Consider the following 18599-nt stretch of genomic DNA (forward strand, 5'->3'; position numbering starts at 1 on the left):
CGATGAAAAATCCGGTTTTCGGTAGGTTTTCGCCGGAATATTCCAGTTTCAATCCGGTTTTGACCGGTTTCTGCCTCCTACCGAACATCCAAACCGGATCAAACCGATATTTAAAATCGAAAATTTTGACCCGATTTTTGAAAAAACCCTAAGGCTACAGCCTTTCCGTTTTTTCGAATTTTGGGGGTCAAAAAATCGATGAAAAATCCGGTTTTCGGTAGGTTTTCGCCGGAATATTCCAGTTTCAATCCGGTTTTGACCGGTTTCTGCCTCCTACCGAACATCCAAACCGGATCAAACCGATATTTAAAATCGAAAATTTTGACCCGATTTTTGACAAAACCCTAAGGCTATAGCCTTTACGTTTTTTCGAATTTTGGGGGTCAAAAAATCGATGAAAAAACCGGTTTTCAGTGGGTTTTCGTGGGAATATTCCAGTTTCAATCCGGTTTTGACCGGTTTCTGACCCCTACCGAATCTCCAAACCGGTTCAAACCGGTTTTTAAAATCGAAAATTTTTACCCGATTTTTGACAAAACCCTAAGGCTATAGCCTTTCCGTTTTTTCGAATTTTGGGGGTCAAAAAATCGATGAAAAATCCGGTTTTCGGTGGGTTTTCGTGGGAATATTCCAGTTTCAATCCGGTTTTGACCGGTTTCTGCCCCCTACCGAACATCCAAACCGGATCAAACCGACATTTAAAATCGAAAATTTTGACCCGATTTTTGACAAAACCCTAAGGCTATAGCCTTTACGTTTTTTTGAATTTTGGGGGTCAAAAAATCGATGAAAAATCCGGTTTTCGGTGGGTTTTCGTGGGAATATTCCAGTTTCAATCCGGTTTTGACCGGTTTCTGCCCCCTACCGAATCTCCAAACCCGTTCAAACCGATATTTAAAATCGAAAATTTTGACCCGATTTTTGACAAAACCCTCAGGCTATAACCTTATATATGGTCGGAAACGAATTTTTATATTCTTGACCATAACCTCGTTACGAATTTCGAAACAAATTTTGGACATATCTTTTGACTACTAGATGTCAGTAGAGGATTGCAAATAAAAAATGTTTCGAAATTTGTTTCGAAATTTTAAATGTCGTAAATTATACACTTGGGGTTTCTAAGTACAAATTCACACTGCATCAATTTTATGTGAATAAATGCATAGCGAAATTCCCACAATATTAAGCGTAGTTTCACCAATCAATTTCCAGTAACAAATTTGTTTCCAGTAACAAATTCGTTTCAAGTAACAAATTTGTTTCAAGTTTTTGAACGCTGCAGTAATATGCCACAAGGTGCAACAATATTTCAAGTTTTCAACGCCCGAGTGAAGGCATAACTTCTTGTAACAAATTCGTTTCAAGTAATAAATTTGTTTCCGGTAACAAATTCGTTTCAAGTAACAAATTTGTTTCGAGTTTTTGTATGCTGAAGTAATAATCCACAAGGTGCAACAATATTTCAAGTTTTCAACGTTTGGATGAAGGCATAACTTCTTGTAACAAATTCGTTTCCAGTAACAAATTCGTTTCAAGTAACAAATTTGTTTCGAGTTTTGTACGCTGCAGTAAAAATCCACAAGGTGCAACAATATTTCAAGTTTATAACGTTTGGGTGAAGGCATAACTACTTGTAACAAATTCGTTTCAAGTAACAAATTTGTTTCCGGTAACAAATTCGTTTCAAGTAACAAATTTGTTTCCAGTTTTTGTATGCTGAAGTAATAATCCACAAGGGGCAACAATATTTCAAGTTTTCAACGTTTGGATGAAGGCATAACTTCTTGTAACAAATTCGTTTCCAGTAACAAATTTGTTTCCGGTAACAAATTCGTTTCAAGTAACAAATTTGTTTCGAGTTTTTGTATGCTGAAGTAATAATCCACAAGGTGCAACAATATTTCAAGTTTTCAACGTTTGGATGAAGGCATAACTTCTTGTAACAAATTCGTTTCCAGTAACAAATTCGTTTCAAGTAACAAATTTGTTTCGAGTTTTTGTACGCTGCAGTAAAAATCCACAAGGTGCAACAATATTTCAAGTTTATAACGTTTGGGTGAAGGCATAACTTCTTGTAACAAATTCGTTTCCAGTAACAAATTCGTTTCAAGTAACAAATTCGTTTCAAGTAACAAATTTGTTTCCGGTAACAAATTCGTTTCAAGTAACAAATTTGTTTCCAGTTTTTGTATGCTGCAGTAATAATCCACAAGGTGCAACAATATTTCAAGGTTTCAACGCCCGAGTGAAGGCATAACTTCTTGTAACAAATTCGTTTCAAGTAACAAATTCGTTTCAAGTAACAAATTTGTTTCCGGTAACAAATTCGTTTCAAGTAACAAATTTGTTTCCAGTTTTTGTATGCTGCAGTAATAATCCACAAGGTGCAACAATATTTCAAGTTTTCAACGCCCGAGTGAAGGCATAACTTCTTGCAACAAATTCGTTTCCAGTAACAAATTCGTTTCCGGTAACAAATTCGTTTCAAGTAACAAATTCGTTTCAAGTAACAAATTCGTTTCAAGTAACAAATTTGTTTCCGGTAACAAATTCGTTTCAAGTAACAAATTTGTTTCCAGTTTTTGTATGCTGCAGTAATAATCCACAAGGTGCAACAATATTTCAAGTTTTCAACGCCCGAGTGAAGGCATAACTTCTTGTAACAAATTCGTTTCAAGTAACAAATTCGTTTCCAGTAACAAATTTGTTTCCGGTAACAAATTCGTTTCAAGTAACAAATTTGTTTCAAGTTTTTGTATGCTGCAGTAATAATCCACAAGGTGCAACAATATTTCAAGTTTTCAACGCCCGAGTGAAGGCATAACTTCTTGTAACAAATTCGTTTCCAGTAACAAATTCGTTTCAAGTAACAAATTTGTTTCCAGTTTTTGTACGCTGCAGTAAAAATCCACAAGGTGCAACAATATTTCAAGTTTTTAACGTTTGGGTGAAGGCATAACTTCTTGTAACAAATTCGTTTCCAGTAACAAATTCGTTTCAAGTAACAAATTCGTTTCCAGTAACAAATTTGTTTCCGGTAACAAATTCGTTTCAAGTAACAAATTTGTTTCCAGTTTTTGTATGCTGCAATAATAATCCACAAGGTGCAACAATATTTCAAGTTTTCAACGCCCGAGTGAAGGCATAACTTCTTGTAACAAATTCGTTTCCAGTAACAAATTCGTTTCCGGTAACAAATTCGTTTCAACTAACAAATTTGTTTCCGGTAACAAATTCGTTTCAAGTAACAAATTTGTTTCCAGTTTTTGTATGCTGCAGTAAAAATCCACAAGGTGCAACAATATTTCAAGTTTTTAACGTTTGGGTGAAGGCATAACTTCTTGTAACAAATTCGTTTCCAATAACAAATTCGTTTCAAGTAACAAATTCGTTTCAAGTAACAAATTTGTTTCCGGTAACAAATTCGTTTCAAGTAACAAATTTGTTTCCAGTTTTTGTATGCTGCAGTAATAATCCACAAGGTGCAACAATATTTCAAGTTTTCAACGCCCGAGTGAAGGCATAACTTCTTGTAACAAATTCGTTTCCAGTAACAAATTCGTTTCAAGTAACAAATTCGTTTCAAGTAACAAATTTGTTTCCGGTAACAAATTCGTTTCAAGTAACAAATTTGTTTCCGGTAACAAATTCGTTTCAAGTAACAAATTTGTTTCCAGTTTTTGTATGCTGCAGTAATAATCCACAAGGTGCAACAATATTTCAAGTTTTCAACGCCCGAGTGAAGGCATAACTTCTTGTAACAAATTCGTTTCAAGTAACAAATTCGTTTCCAGTAACAAATTTGTTTCCGGTAACAAATTCGTTTCAAGTAACAAATTTGTTTCCAGTTTTTGTATGCTGCAGTAATAATCCACAAGGTGCAACAATATTTCATGTTTTCAACGCCCGAGTGAAGGCATAACTTCTTGTAACAAATTCGTTTCCAGTAACAAATTCGTTTCCGGTAACAAATTCGTTTCAAGTAACAAATTCGTTTCAAGTAACAAATTCGTTTCAAGTAACAAATTTGTTTCCGGTAACAAATTTCTTTCAAGTAACAAATTTGTTTCCAGTTTTTATATGCTGCAGTAATAATCCACAAGATGCAACAATATTTCAAGTTTTCAACGCCCGAGTGAAGGCATAACTTCTTGTAACAAATTCGTTTCAAGTAACAAATTCGTTTCCAGTAACAAATTTGTTTCCGGTAACAAATTCGTTTCAAGTAACAAATTTGTTTCCAGTTTTTGTACGCTGCAGTAAAAATCCACAAGGTGCAACAATATTTCAAGTTTTTAACGTTTGGGTGAAGGCATAACTTCTTGTAACAAATTCGTTTCCAGTAACAAATTCGTTTCAAGTAACAAATTCGTTTCCAGTAACAAATTTGTTTCCGGTAACAAATTCGTTTCAAGTAACAAATTTGTTTCCAGTTTTTGTATGCTGCAATAATAATCCACAAGGTGCAACAATATTTCAAGTTTTCAACGCCCGAGTGAAGGCATAACTTCTTGTAACAAATTCGTTTCCAGTAACAAATTCGTTTCCGGTAACAAATTCGTTTCAACTAACAAATTTGTTTCCGGTAACAAATTCGTTTCAAGTAACAAATTTGTTTCCAGTTTTTGTATGCTGCAGTAAAAATCAACAAGGTGCAACAATATTTCAAGTTTTTAACGTTTGGGTGAAGGCATAACTTCTTGTAACAAATTCGTTTCCAATAACAAATTCGTTTCAAGTAACAAATTCGTTTCAAGTAACAAATTTGTTTCCGGTAACAAATTCGTTTCAAGTAACAAATTTGTTTCCAGTTTTTGTATGCTGCAGTAATAATCCACAAGGTGCAACAATATTTCAAGTTTTCAACGCCCGAGTGAAGGCATAACTTCTTGTAACAAATTCGTTTCAAGTAACAAATTCGTTTCCAGTAACAAATTTGTTTCCGGTAACAAATTCGTTTCAAGTAACAAATTTGTTTCCAGTTTTTGTATGCTGCAGTAATAATCCACAAGGTGCAACAATATTTCAAGTTTTCAACGCCCGATTGAAGGCATAACTTCTTGTAACAAATTCGTTTCCAGTAACAAATTCGTTTCCGGTAACAAATTCGTTTCAACTAACAAATTTGTTTCCGGTAACAAATTCGTTTCAAGTAACAAATTTGTTTCCAGTTTTTGTATGCTGCAGTAATAATCCACAAGGTGCAACAATATTTCAAGTTTTCAACGCCCGAGTGAAGGCATAACTTCTTGTAACAAATTCGTTTCCAGTAACAAATTCGTTTCCGGTAACAAATTCGTTTCAAGTACCAAATTTGTTTCGAGTTTTTGTACGGTGCAGTAACAAACCACAAGGTGCAACAATATTTCAAGTTTTCAACGCCCGAGTGAAGGCATAACTTCTTGTAACAAATTCGTTTCAAGTAACAAATTCGTTTCCGGTAACAAATTCGTTTCAAGTACCAAATTTGTTTCGAGTTTTTGTATGCTGCAGTAATAATCCACAAGGTGCAACAATATTTCAAGCTTTCAACGCCCGAGTGAAGGCATAACTACTTGTAACAAATTCGTTTCCAGTAACAAATTCGTTTCAAGTAACAAATTCGTTTCAAGTTTTTGTATGCTGCAGTAATAATCCACAAGGTGCAATAATATTTCAAGTTTTCAACGCTCGAGTGAAGGCATAACTTCTTGTAACAAATTCGTTTCAAGTAACAAATTTGTTTCCAGTAACAAATTTGTTTCGAGTTTTTGTACGCTGCAGTAATAATCCACAAGGTGCAACAATATTTCAAGATTTCAGCCCCGAGTGAAGGCATAACTACTTGTAACAAATTCGTTTCAAGTAACAAATTCGTTTCAAGTAACAAGTTCGTTTCAAGTAACAAATTCGTTTCAAGTAACAAGTTCGTTTCAAGTAACAAATTTGTTTCGAGTTTTTGTACGGTGCAGTAACAAACCACAAGGTGCAACAATATTTCAAGTTTTCAACGCCCGAGTGAAGGCATATCTTCTTGTAACAAATTCGTTTCAAGTAACAAATTCGTTTCCGGTAACAAATTCGTTTCAAGTACCAAATTTGTTTCGAGTTTTTGTATGCTGCAGTAATAATCCACAAGGTGCAACAATATTTCAAGCTTTCAACGCCCGAGTGAAGGCATAACTACTTGTAACAAATTCGTTTCCAGTAACAAATTCGTTTCCAGTAACAAATTCGTTTCAAGTAACAAATTCGTTTCAAGTTTTTGTACGCTGCAGTAATAATCCACAAGGTGCAACAATATTTCAAGTTTTCAACACCCGAGTGAAGGCATAACTTCTTGTAACACTTTCGTTTCCAGTAACAAATTTGTTTCGAGTTTTTGTACGCTGCAGTAATAATCCACAAGGTGCAACAATATTTCAAGTTTTCAACACCCGAGTGAAGGCATAACTTCTTGTAACACTTTCGTTTCCAGTTACAAATTTGTTTCCAGTTTTTGTACGCTGCAGTAATAATCCACAAGGTGCAACAATATTTCAAGATTTCAGCCCCGAGTGAAGGCATAACTACTTGTAACAAATTCGTTTCAAGTAACAAGTTCGTTTCAAGTAACAAATTTGTTTCGAGTTTTTGTACGCTGCAGTAATAATCCACAAGGTACAATAATATTTCAAGTTTTCAACGCTCGAGTGAAGGCATAACTTCTTGTAACAAATTCGTTAGTTTCATGTTGTGTTAACGGTGCGTTTTTAATTGGTAAATTGGAATGTCACGACAGTTTGCACTAGTTGGCATAGTCTGAGGAAGGACAGAATTCAACACAGAAGAAGTGCTTTAAAAGTTGTGTGCCGATCCTTGGGCCATAAACATGATTTGATACAATATGTAGCAGTTTTGGTATTTGATAACTGACTCTGGCCCTATCGGAACAAAAAATATAAAATCCGCCAAATTTCCAACGCCTGTGTGACATAAAAGGCTTTGTGACGTCACGATACCTTGTTGCATCAATAACAACACAATGACCATTTTGAATTTTAATAATATCACGCAGTGCTGCGATCAAAACACTTTGTGTCAGATATGAAATTAACAACGCAAAAAGATGGAACAGCAAATTGTAATACTACTGCAATCAGTTCAAACTCAGTTTTACTATTTCAAAGCAAAATCATCATTCAAACTGGAAAACTTAAAATAAAACACGTAAAAGACTGTAGTCCTAATTTGGTCCGTGAAAACTATTTAACTTTATCTTATTTCATTTGTGTTTGGGAGACAGTAAAGTATAAAATAAGCGACCAAATTTTATTGCGCGAGCGGTCAAACTTTAAAAATACTTACGATGTACGCTTGTTATTTCTGTTTTACTGATCAGAACAAGCTGAAACTTTGCAAGTTCTATCTGACTGCAGTACCAAGTGGGCTCGTGAAAACCGTTTCATTTTATCTTAATTCGTTTGTGTTTGGGAGACAGTAAAGTATAAAATAAGCGACCAAATTCTAATGCGCGAGCGGTCATGACTCGAAAATACTTACGATGTGCGCTTGTTAATTCTGTTTTACTGATCAGAACAAGCTGAAACTTTGCAAGTTCTATCTGACTGCAGTACCAAGTGGGCTCGTGAAAACCGTTTCATTTTATCTTAATTCGTTTGTGTTTGGGAGACAGTAAAGTATAAAATAAGCGACCAAATTCTAATGCGCTAGCGGTCATGACTCGAAAATACTTACGATGTGCGCTTGTTAATTCTGGTTTACTGATCAGAACAAGCTGAAACTTTGCAAGTTCTATCTGACTGCAGTACCAAGTGGGCTCGTGAAAACCGTTTCATTTTATCTTAATTCGTTTGTGTTTGGGAGACAGTAAAGTATAAAATAAGCGACCAAATTATAATGCGCTAGCGGTCATGACTCGAAAATACTTACGATGTGCGCTTGTTAATTCTGTTTTACTGATCAGAACAAGCTGAAACTTTGCAAGTTCTATCTGACTGCAGTACCAAGTGGGCTCGTAAAAACCGTTTCATTTTATCTCAATTCGTTTGTGTTTGGGAGACAGTAAAGTATAAAATAAGCGACCAAATTCTAATGCGCTAGCGGTCATGACTCGAAAATACTTACGATGTGCGCTTGTTAATTCTGTTTTACTGATCAGAACAAGCTGAAACTTTGCAAGTTCTATCTGACTGCAGTACCAAGTGGGCTCGTAAAAACCGTTTCATTTTATCTCAATTCGTTTGTGTTTGGGAGACAGTAAAGTATAAAATAAGCGACCAAATTCTAATGCGCTAGCGGTCATGACTCGAAAATACTTACGATGTGCGCTTGTTAATTCTGTTTTACTGATCAGAACAAGCTGAAACTTTGCAAGTTCTATCTGACTGCAGTACCAAGTGGGCTCGTGAAAACCGTTTAATTTTATCTTGATTCGTTTGTGTTTGGGAGACAATAAGGTATAAAATAAGCGACCGAATTCCATTGCGCGAGCGGTCATGACTCGAAAATACTTACGATGTGCGCTTGTTAATTCTGTTTTACTGATCAGAACAAGCTGAAACTTTGCAAGTTCTATCTGACTGCAGTACCAAGTGGGATCGTGAAAACCGTTTCATTTTATCTTAATTCGTTTGTGTTTGGGAGACAGTAAAGTATAAAATAAGCGACCGAATTCCATTGCGCGAGCGGTCAAACTTTAAAAATACTTACGATGTGCGCTTGTTAATTCTGTTTTACTGATCAGAACAAGCTGAAACTTTGCAAGTTCTATCTGACTGCAGTACCAAGTGGGCTCGTGAAAACCGTTTCATTTTATCTTAATTCGTTTGTGTTTGGGAGACAGTAAAGTATAAAATAAGCGACCAAATTCTAATGCGCTAGCGGTCATGACTCGAAAATACTTACGATGTGCGCTTGTTAATTCTGTTTTACTGATCAGAACAAGCTGAAACTTTGCAAGTTCTATCTGACTGCAGTACCAAGTGGGCTCGTGAAAACCGTTTAATTTCATCTTGATTCGTTTGTGTTTGGAAGACAATAAGGTATAAAATAAGCGACCGAATTCCATTGCGCGAGCGGTCATGACTCGAAAATACTTACGATGTGCGCTTGTTAATTCTGTTTTACTGATCAGAACAAGCTGAAACTTTGCAAGTTCTATCTGACTGCAGTACCAAGTGGGATCGTGAAAGCCGTTTCATTTTATCTTAATTCGTTTGTGTTTGGGAGACAGTAAAGTATAAAATAAGCGACCGAATTCTATTGCGCGAGCGGTCAAACTTTAAAAATACTTACGATGTGCGCTTGTTAATTCTGTTTTACTGATCAGAACAAGCTGAAACTTTGCAAGTTCTATCTGACTGCAGTACCAAGTGGGCTCGTGAAAACCGTTTCATTTTATCTTAATTCGTTTGTGTTTGGGAGACAGTAAAGTATAAAATAAGCGACCAAATTCTAATGCGCTAGCGGTCATGACTCGAAAATACTTACGATGTGCGCTTGTTAATTCTGTTTTACTGATCAGAACAAGCTGAAACTTTGCAAGTTCTATCTGACTGCAGTACCAAGTGGGCTCGTGAAAACCGTTTCATTTTATCTTGATTCGTTTGTGTTTGGAAGACAATAAGGTATAAAATAAGCGACCGAATTCCATTGCGCTAGCGGTCATGACTCGAAAATACTTACGATGTGCACTTGTTAATTCTGTTTTACTGATCAGAACAAGCTGAAACTTTGCAAGTTCTATCTGACTGCAGTACCAAGTGGGCTCGTGAAAACCGTTTAATTTTATCTTGATTCGTTTGTGTTTGGAAGACAATAAGGTATAAAATAAGCGACCGAATTCCATTGCGCGAGCGGTCATGACTCGAAAATACTTACGATGTGCGCTTGTTAATTCTGTTTTACTGATCAGAACAAGCTGAAACTTTGCAAGTTCTATCTGACTGCAGTACCAAGTGGGCTCGTGAAAACCGTTTCATTTTATCTTGATTCGTTTGTGTTTGGGAGACAGTAAAGTATAAAATAAGCGACCGAATTCTATTGCGCGAGCGGTCAAACTTTAAAAATACTTACGATGTGCGCTTGTTAATTCTGTTTTACTGATCAGAACAAGCTGAAACTTTGCAAGTTCTATCTGACTGCAGTACCAAGTGGGCTCGTGAAAACCGTTTAATTTTATCTTGATTCGTTTGTGTTTGGAAGACAATAAGGTATAAAATAAGCGACCGAATTCCATTGCGCGAGCGGTCATGACTCGAAAATACTTACGATGTGCGCTTGTTAATTCTGTTTTACTGATCAGAACAAGCTGAAACTTTGCAAGTTCTATCTGACTGCAGTACCAAGTGGGCTCGTGAAAACCGTTTCATTTTATCTTAATTCGTTTGTGTTTGGGAGACAGTAAAGTATAAAATAAGCGACCGAATTCTATTGCGCGAGCGGTCAAACTTTAAAAATACTTACGATGTGCGCTTGTTAATTCTGTTTTACTGATCAGAACAAGCTGAAACTTTGCAAGTTCTATCTGACTGCAGTACCAAGTGGGCTCGTGAAAACCGTTTCATTTTATCTTAATTCGTTTGTGTTTGGGAGACAGTAAAGTATAAAATAAGCGACCAAATTCTAATGCGCTAGCGGTCATGACTCGAAAATACTTACGATGTGCGCTTGTTAATTCTGTTTTACTGATCAGAACAAGCTGAAACTTTGCAAGTTCTATCTGACTGCAGTACCAAGTGGGCTCGTGAAAACCGTTTAATTTTATCTTGATTCGTTTGTGTTTGGAAGACAATAAGGTATAAAATAAGCGACCGAATTCCATTGCGCGAGCGGTCATGACTCGAAAATACTTACGATGTGCGCTTGTTAATTCTGTTTTACTGATCAGAACAAGCTGAAACTTTGCAAGTTCTATCTGACTGCAGTACCAAGTGGGCTCGTGAAAACCGTTTCATTTTATCTTAATTCGTTTGTGTTTGGGAGACAGTAAAGTATAAAATAAGCGACCGAATTCTATTGCGCGAGCGGTCAAACTTTAAAAATACTTACGATGTGCGCTTGTTAATTCTGTTTTACTGATCAGAACAAGCTGAAACTTTGCAAGTTCTATCTGACTGCAGTACCAAGTGGGCTCGTGAAAACCGTTTCATTTTATCTTGATTCGTTTGTGTTTGGAAGACAATAAGGTATAAAATAAGCGACCGAATTCCATTGCGCTAGCGGTCATGACTCGAAAATACTTACGATGTGCGCTTGTTAATTCTGTTTTACTGATCAGAACAAGCTGAAACTTTGCAAGTTCTATCTGACTGCAGTACCAAGTGGGCTCGTGAAAACCGTTTAATTTTATCTTGATTCGTTTGTGTTTGGAAGACAATAAGGTATAAAATAAGCGACCGAATTCCATTGCGCGAGCGGTCATGACTCGAAAATACTTACGATGTGCGCTTGTTAATTCTGTTTTACTGATCAGAACAAGCTGAAACTTTGCAAGTTCAATCTGACTGCAGTACCAAGTGGGCTCGTGAAAACCGTTTCATTTTATCTTAATTCGTTTGTGTTTGGGAGACAGTAAAGTATAAAATAAGCGACCGAATTCTATTGCGCGAGCGGTCAAACTTTAAAAATACTTACGATGTGCGCTTGTTAATTCTGTTTTACTGATCAGAACAAGCTGAAACTTTGCAAGTTCTATCTGACTGCAGTACCAAGTGGGCTCGTGAAAACCGTTTCATTTTATCTTGATTCGTTTGTGTTTGGAAGACAATAAGGTATAAAATAAGCGACCGAATTCCATTGCGCGAGCGGTCATGACTCGAAAATACTTACGATGTGCGCTTGTTAATTCTGTTTTACTGATCAGAACAAGCTGAAACTTTGCAAGTTCTATCTGACTGCAGTACCAAGTGGGCTCGTGAAAACCGTTTAATTTTATCTTGATTCGTTTGTGTTTGGAAGACAATAAGGTATAAAATAAGCGACCGAATTCCATTGCGCGAGCGGTCATGACTCGAAAATACTTACGATGTGCGCTTGTTAATTCTGTTTTACTGATCAGAACAAGCTGAAACTTTGCAAGTTCTATCTGACTGCAGTACCAAGTGGGCTCGTGAAAACCGTTTAATTTTATCTTAATTCGTTTGTGTTTGGGAGACAGTAAAGTATAAAATAAGCGACCGAATTATATTGCGCGAGCGGTCAAACTTTAAAAATACTTACGATGTGCGCTTGTTAATTCTGTTTTACTGATCAGAACAAGCTGAAACTTTGCAAGTTCTATCTGACTGCAGTACCAAGTGGGCTCGTGAAAACCGTTTCATTTTATCTTAATTCGTTTGTGTTTGGGAGACAGTAAGGTATAAAATAAGCGACCAAATTCTAATGCGCGAGCGGTCATGACTCGAAAATACTTACGATGTGCGCTTGTTAATTCTGTTTTACTGATCAGAACAAGCTGAAACTTTGCAAGTTCTATCTGACTGCAGTACCAAGTGGGCTCGTGAAAACCGTTTCATTTTATCTTAATTCGTTTGTGTTTGGGAGACAGTAAAGTATAAAATAAGCGACCAAATTCTAATGCGCTAGCGGTCATGACTCGAAAATACTTACGATGTGCGCTTGTTAATTCTGTTTTACTGATCAGAACAAGCTGAAACTTTGCAAGTTCTATCTGACTGCAGTACCAAGTGGGCTCGTGAAAACCGTTTCATTTTATCTTAATTCGTTTGTGTTTGGGAGACAGTAAAGTATAAAATAAGCGACCAAATTCTAATGCGCTAGCGGTCATGACTCGAAAATACTTACGATGTGCGCTTGTTAATTCTGTTTTACTGATCAGAACAAGCTGAAACTTTGCAAGTTCAATCTGACTGCAGTACCAAGTGGGCTCGTGAAAACCGTTTCATTTTATCTTAATTCGTTTGTGTTTGGGAGACAATAAGGTATAAAATAAGCGACCGAATTCCATTGCGCGAGCGGTCATGACTCGAAAATACTTACGATGTGCGCTTGTTAATTCTGTTTTACTGATCAGAACAAGCTGAAACTTTGCAAGTTCAATCTGACTGCAGTACCAAGTGGGCTCGTGAAAACCGTTTCATTTTATCTTAATTCGTTTGTGTTTGGGAGACAGTAAAGTATAAAATAAGCGACCGAATTCTATTGCGCGAGCGGTCAAACTTTAAAAATACTTACGATGTGCGCTTGTTAATTCTATTTTACTGACCAGAACAAGCTAAAACTTTGCAAGTTCTATCTGACTGCAGTACCAAGTGGGCTCGTGAAAACCGTTTCATTTTATCTTAATTCGTTTGTGTTTGGGAGACAGTAAAGTATAAAATAAGCGACCGAATTCTATTGCGCGAGCGGTCAAACTTTAAAAATACTTACGATGTGCGCTTGTTAATTCTGTTTTACTGATCAGAACAAGCTGAAACTTTGCATGTTCAATCTGACTGCAGTACCAAGTGGGCTCGTGAAAACCGTTTATTTTTATCTTGATTCGTTTGTGTTTGGGAGACAATAAGGTATAAAATAAGCGACCAAATTCTATTGCGCGAGCGGTCATGACTCTGTTATTTCTGAACTCGGTATAATATGGTGTGACTCTTTTTGACGGTGATATGTTTAAAATTTTGCCATGTGCTTGTGATAAATGTAATGTGCTTTCTGTTTCTGGTTCGGCCTGTCGTTTTGCGCGGTCAGACACATAAAACAAATTGAGAGATTGAGAAAAAAGTCAATTGTAATAAATTGTAACTGAAAGTTAGTCGTGATATCAGTTAATTTTGCTTTTTTAGCCTCCTCTTGTATTGGTAGCTTTTTGGCATTTTGGATTCTGCATCTACACGTGCGTTACGTAAAAGAAAAAAAACAACGATTGATGTATATTTTATATCCGACTCCATCTCTAATTATTCCTACGCAAGATATAAACTTTTTTGATACATTTTTAAATTTGTGGATGCAATTGGTTAATATTATAATGTCTCATGGTCGAATTTGAATGCGGTTTTGTAAGATTTTGGATTACCTGAATTATCAGTACGAGTGAAAGCGTATGTGCTAAACGTCGGTGAGGTGAGATTGCTATCTGAGAAGAAAGGTCGAGTAAGTAACCATTAGTGTCTAACATTATGAATGAATATGAAAGAGCTAGAGTCGAAGAAGACAGGTGAATGCTACATTTTAATAGCTGTTTTTGTTCACTTTCCTGTAACACATATCTGATTTAGTTCTGACTCAACGTTGACATCAGACTCCGAATTGAGAGGAAAAAGAGGAAGGTGACTTGTGCTTTTACTGCTTTGTATTCATTCTATGGCATACAGCAGGGGTGGGCAACCTTTGTTACTGTAGGGCCAATTATAAATGTCAAAATTGGATCGAGGGCCGCACATGTGCATCACACAAAGTGATTTTGCTTTGTTTCTTACCAAATATGCTTAACTACAAGTATAATTCGCATTTGATTCTAGCCAAATTTTGCCAGATTGCAGAAAACTAGCATCAGGCGCATTAATCAGCTCAAAAAAAGACATTGTTGTAAACTGTGGTTTTTTTACATGACAGGAAAAGGCCAAAAATCACCAGTGACAGTAGCGTTTCTGAGAGGTATGTAAGCAATATACAAATGCACAAAGCGTTAATGTGTGAACATGTTGAAATATTTGTTCATTAGTGCTGGTTCAAGTTCTTGTAGTTCCACTGAAGAGAGTAGTAAAGAATCTGATAGTGAAGGGTATGTTGATGACATAGTAAATTTGTTTCTCCTCTTAAACTTAACATGCATTTAGGAAAAGTAGTTTGCTGGAAACTATTGCACAACAAAGAAAACTTCGTCAAAAGTAAGTAGTCATATCAGAATGGAATTATGTGCGAAATAATTTAATTGTTAGAATCATTTGCCTAGCTAAATGAATCATGTATTAATTTATTTGATTGTTTAACTAATGGGTGTTATGTGTTGCAGAAAACATTCCTTCTCAACAAGTGCATCCTCAAGTTCTTCAAGTGGATTGTAAGTGACAGGCTGAAATAATACAAGTGTATACAAAACAAAAACCCCTAATGGTAAAAAGTAACTTTGCCATACATTTTTATGAATGATTAATCTTTTTCTTTCTTAATTTTCGTAAGTTATACTAGGTATAGTACAACTTATCACTGGTGGGGTTAAATAGATCTTTCCAGAGTGATTCCTGAACTTTTTAAGCATGTGTCTGATTTACAAACTACTTTATCATTCCGCAGGTTATGTTGCAGGATAACATGACAAAAGTTGTCCAAAACGCTAGTTTGCAACAAAAAATAGATTTTTAATGTTGTCATGCCTGCTTGCAATCTGTTATTAACCCAGAGAATGTTTGTAGTTTTTAAATTGGAAATCTCTTGCGGAGCACTAGTGTGCCAGGGGACACAGTTTAAGAATCACTGCTTTGCAGGTTGACTTGCATAAGTGATTGTTAGCAAAACAAATATATTCATAAATATATGCTAGACTTGTCTCTGTATCTAACTGGAAACAAATGTGCAATATGTGATTTTTTGTCATGCAGGTCCTGCTCACCAATAGGCTATAAAAGGTATGTGGATTTTTTCCCCATAAACTTTGTACATTATGATATGACTTTGCAACAAACTGATTTCAGGAGAAAAAGGCATTGTCCATTTTGCTTCAAGCAGTATGTAAATGTTACACACCATCGAAAAAAACATCCCGAAGTAAATCAAGAACTATTTTTTTATGACAGCTTTTCGAAAAAAAGTAGAACTGGAAGTTACCAAAATTTTAGGGGATTCATTTGCTACTTGTGTGGTAGAGGTATATATGGCTTGAAAAGTCATATGGCTAGAATTCACCCTGAGGTCACACTTCCGCTAAGTGTTGCAGAACAACGTTCAATACCAAAAATATTAGAACTTAACGACATATTAGAATGCTACAAAGAGGAAATTGTCCATGTGGGATTTGGTAAAAGAAATGAATGCTGCAAAGAATCAGCTACTACATATTGCAGACAGATCAGAGCCTTGTTGGACAACGATTTGGAGAACTTAAGATTTCCAGATAAAATTTACAAAAAATTAACAATCAAGGCAAACTGCAGTGGAAGAGACAGCACAAGATACACTTACCTTGCTACTTTTCAAAATTTTTTGCAGTATGTCCAGATATACTATAGCAAGATTTATAAAAGGGATGTCAGAAAATTGATTATTCTTGTGAGTCAATGGATGGCAAGGCAAAGAAGCAAAAAAGAAAAACGAGAATGCATAGTGAAGGCGAATGCAACCAAAAATTTAAAAGATTGCCAGTTTCCAGGTAGTGCAGTTGTTGAATATGAGAAACAAGAAACTGCACAAAAGGCAAATTTACTAAGGAAATCTGAGCCTGGTAGTTTGACAAAAGAAGATACATCATTGATAGTATCTGATTTATTTCTAAAAATAATTTGCAAGCAAGGATGCAGATCATGTGTGCTAACAGGCATGACTCACTCAGAACTTCGCGATGCTGGAGAAACAGAGAACAAAAACTTTTCAATCATGGTTTCAGATCAAAAGGAAAAGAAACGGCAGGGGTGCATTGTACTATCTCACAGTGAACTACAAGAGTTAAAGTGCACCTCTGTTCATTTGTGGAAATATCTAGGCCTAACACCTTCAGCAGAGGATAAAGTATTTCCATCATTAAAAGTGCAAAATCAGGCAATTAAAATGCAAGCTTCGGAATTTAATAAGCTTTACAAACAAATAAGTTTGTTTTGTTTTAACAAAGAAGTAACAGTTACTGACACTAGGAAATTAATTACAAAAAAGGTCAGTAAAGCCCCCAAAACAGTTCAAGCAGCTGTGGCAAGAGCTGAAGGACATTCAGTTGAAGTGGCAGAAAGGTTTTACAACATCACTGACCCGGGAGAGCTAGTGGAAGATGCAAGACAAGCATTAAAATTGTTGTCAGAAAGTAAGTAGTAAGGATTCAACTTTTCTATTAAAGCATATGTTTTATACCAAGCTGACAACTAAATTTTACAATTATCAGTAAGTGTGTAAAAAGTTTGTTGATAAACATACAGAAACGTTTTATAACAAAACATACTAATAACAGTTTTATTTGGCAAAAAAACTTCTTTTGTGAAGCGATATTGTGCCCTTTTAACAGTTGTAATTTTGGTAATTAGTAACTACAAGTAAAGGGGTATTTTTATGATGTCATTTTGGTCAGATGTAAGCTCTGGAGGTTCTGCTGATGCTGATACTATGAAGACTGGAGGACCTGCTGATGTTGATACTATGAAGGCTGGAGGACCTGCTGATGCTGACACTATGAAGGCTGGAGGACCTGCTGATGCTGACACTATGAAGGCTGGAGGACTTGCTGATGCTGACACTATGAAGGCTGGAGGACCTGCTGATGCTGACACTATGAAGGCTGGAGGACCTGCTGATGCTGACACTATGAAGGCTGGAGGACCTTCTGATGCTGAAAAAATGATGAGCAGGGGGGCGACTCATGCTGACCATGCAAAGGCTACAGGTAAGAACATCAAATTAAGAAAAAAGCCAACATCATAAAACATTTAACCACAAATTAAAAATATTTGCAGATTCAATTCGTGTCAAATTCCTTGATGACCAGGAGATTGTGGATATTAACAACATAAAGGACATTCGTTCAAAGCACAAAAAGAGACTGAAGAATTTGCATCAAATTGTGCTGGGCGATGAAATAAAAGCCAGATGGGCTGATGGATTGTTTTATCCAGCAGTTCGAATCCAAAAATGTAATGTTTACACTTGTATTTTATTAAATCAATGCTAAGAATATGGTTTGTATACCAGCCAAATATTTACAATACTGTACATGCATTTTTAGGGTCAAGGTGTGTTGAAGTAGGTCATCGTTTATGGTAAAGGGTAATTAAACTATCATAATTTCATTTGTTTGGGTGAAACTTTGCTGATGCAACATCTTATGGGGTGTTAAGGTATTTCAAGGATTGGTCATTATACTATTGGCTGCTATCAACACTTTTTTCCTGCCCGCTACCATCTTAACTGACTTCGGTACTCATCACATCAAACACACACATACAAAAAAAGATTTTGCATTAAAGCTTGCATGTTTTATTACTTGTCTGTGGAACTATGCATTTACATAGAAACATAAAATATATAGTAGGCCGGCCAAATACAACTGGTTTGATTGAATGTATTTAAACCACTTGTCAAACTGTAACATACCTTTATTTTTAGATTCACCAACCAAAGCATATGAATCTGATTCAGAAATCAAGAAAAAGAAATCAAGAAAAAGTCTGTTTTAGTTACTATACAGCAGTATAGTACTGCATGGTATTGTTCTTTTGTTTTTATATTCGTTAATAAATAATACAAAAAATGCAAATGACACAGACCTGATTTTAAATTGCCAAGACACTTGTGTTGAAATGAGATGAGTTTATTTTGGTAAAAGGTGACCAGCAGCAAAAACATTTCTTAAAAAACACAATACAAGGCTATTTGCTATTGTAAACGTCGTGCAGAAAGTACTTAAATGTAAGTAACAAATGTAAGCTATTGCCAGGCATAATATCAAGTTTGTAGAGCAA

General features: G+C 36.1%; 1 protein-coding gene across 4 annotated transcripts; it reads left to right on the plus strand.

Annotated features, from left to right (window-relative positions):
* Nucleotides 1-13532: 13532 nt before the first annotated feature.
* LOC145238951 (uncharacterized) lies at nucleotides 13533-18394 on the plus strand. 4 transcript variants are annotated; one of them, XM_080102262.1, is made up of 11 exons: nucleotides 13535-14158; nucleotides 14220-14270; nucleotides 14557-14598; nucleotides 14666-14725; nucleotides 14781-14831; nucleotides 14957-15004; nucleotides 15543-15569; nucleotides 15636-16951; nucleotides 17213-17524; nucleotides 17595-17771; nucleotides 18244-18394. In XM_080102262.1, exons 1-11 carry the CDS (start codon nucleotides 14121-14123, stop codon nucleotides 18312-18314), a joined length of 2193 nt encoding a protein of 730 aa, XP_079958388.1. In that variant the 5' UTR covers nucleotides 13535-14120; the 3' UTR covers nucleotides 18315-18394. The 4 variants fall into 4 exon arrangements, with proteins under 4 accessions (XP_079958380.1, XP_079958396.1, XP_079958388.1 ...); XM_080102246.1 differs by having other exon boundaries at nucleotides 15543-16951; XM_080102254.1 differs by lacking the exon at nucleotides 14666-14725 and having other exon boundaries at nucleotides 13533-14158; nucleotides 15543-16951.
* Nucleotides 18395-18599: the final 205 nt, after the last annotated feature.

The sequence above is a fragment of the Phallusia mammillata genome, chromosome 1 (assembly GCF_965637545.1).
Source record: "Phallusia mammillata chromosome 1, kaPhaMamm4.hap1.1, whole genome shotgun sequence".
Classification (NCBI taxonomy): domain Eukaryota; kingdom Metazoa; phylum Chordata; class Ascidiacea; order Phlebobranchia; family Ascidiidae; genus Phallusia; species Phallusia mammillata.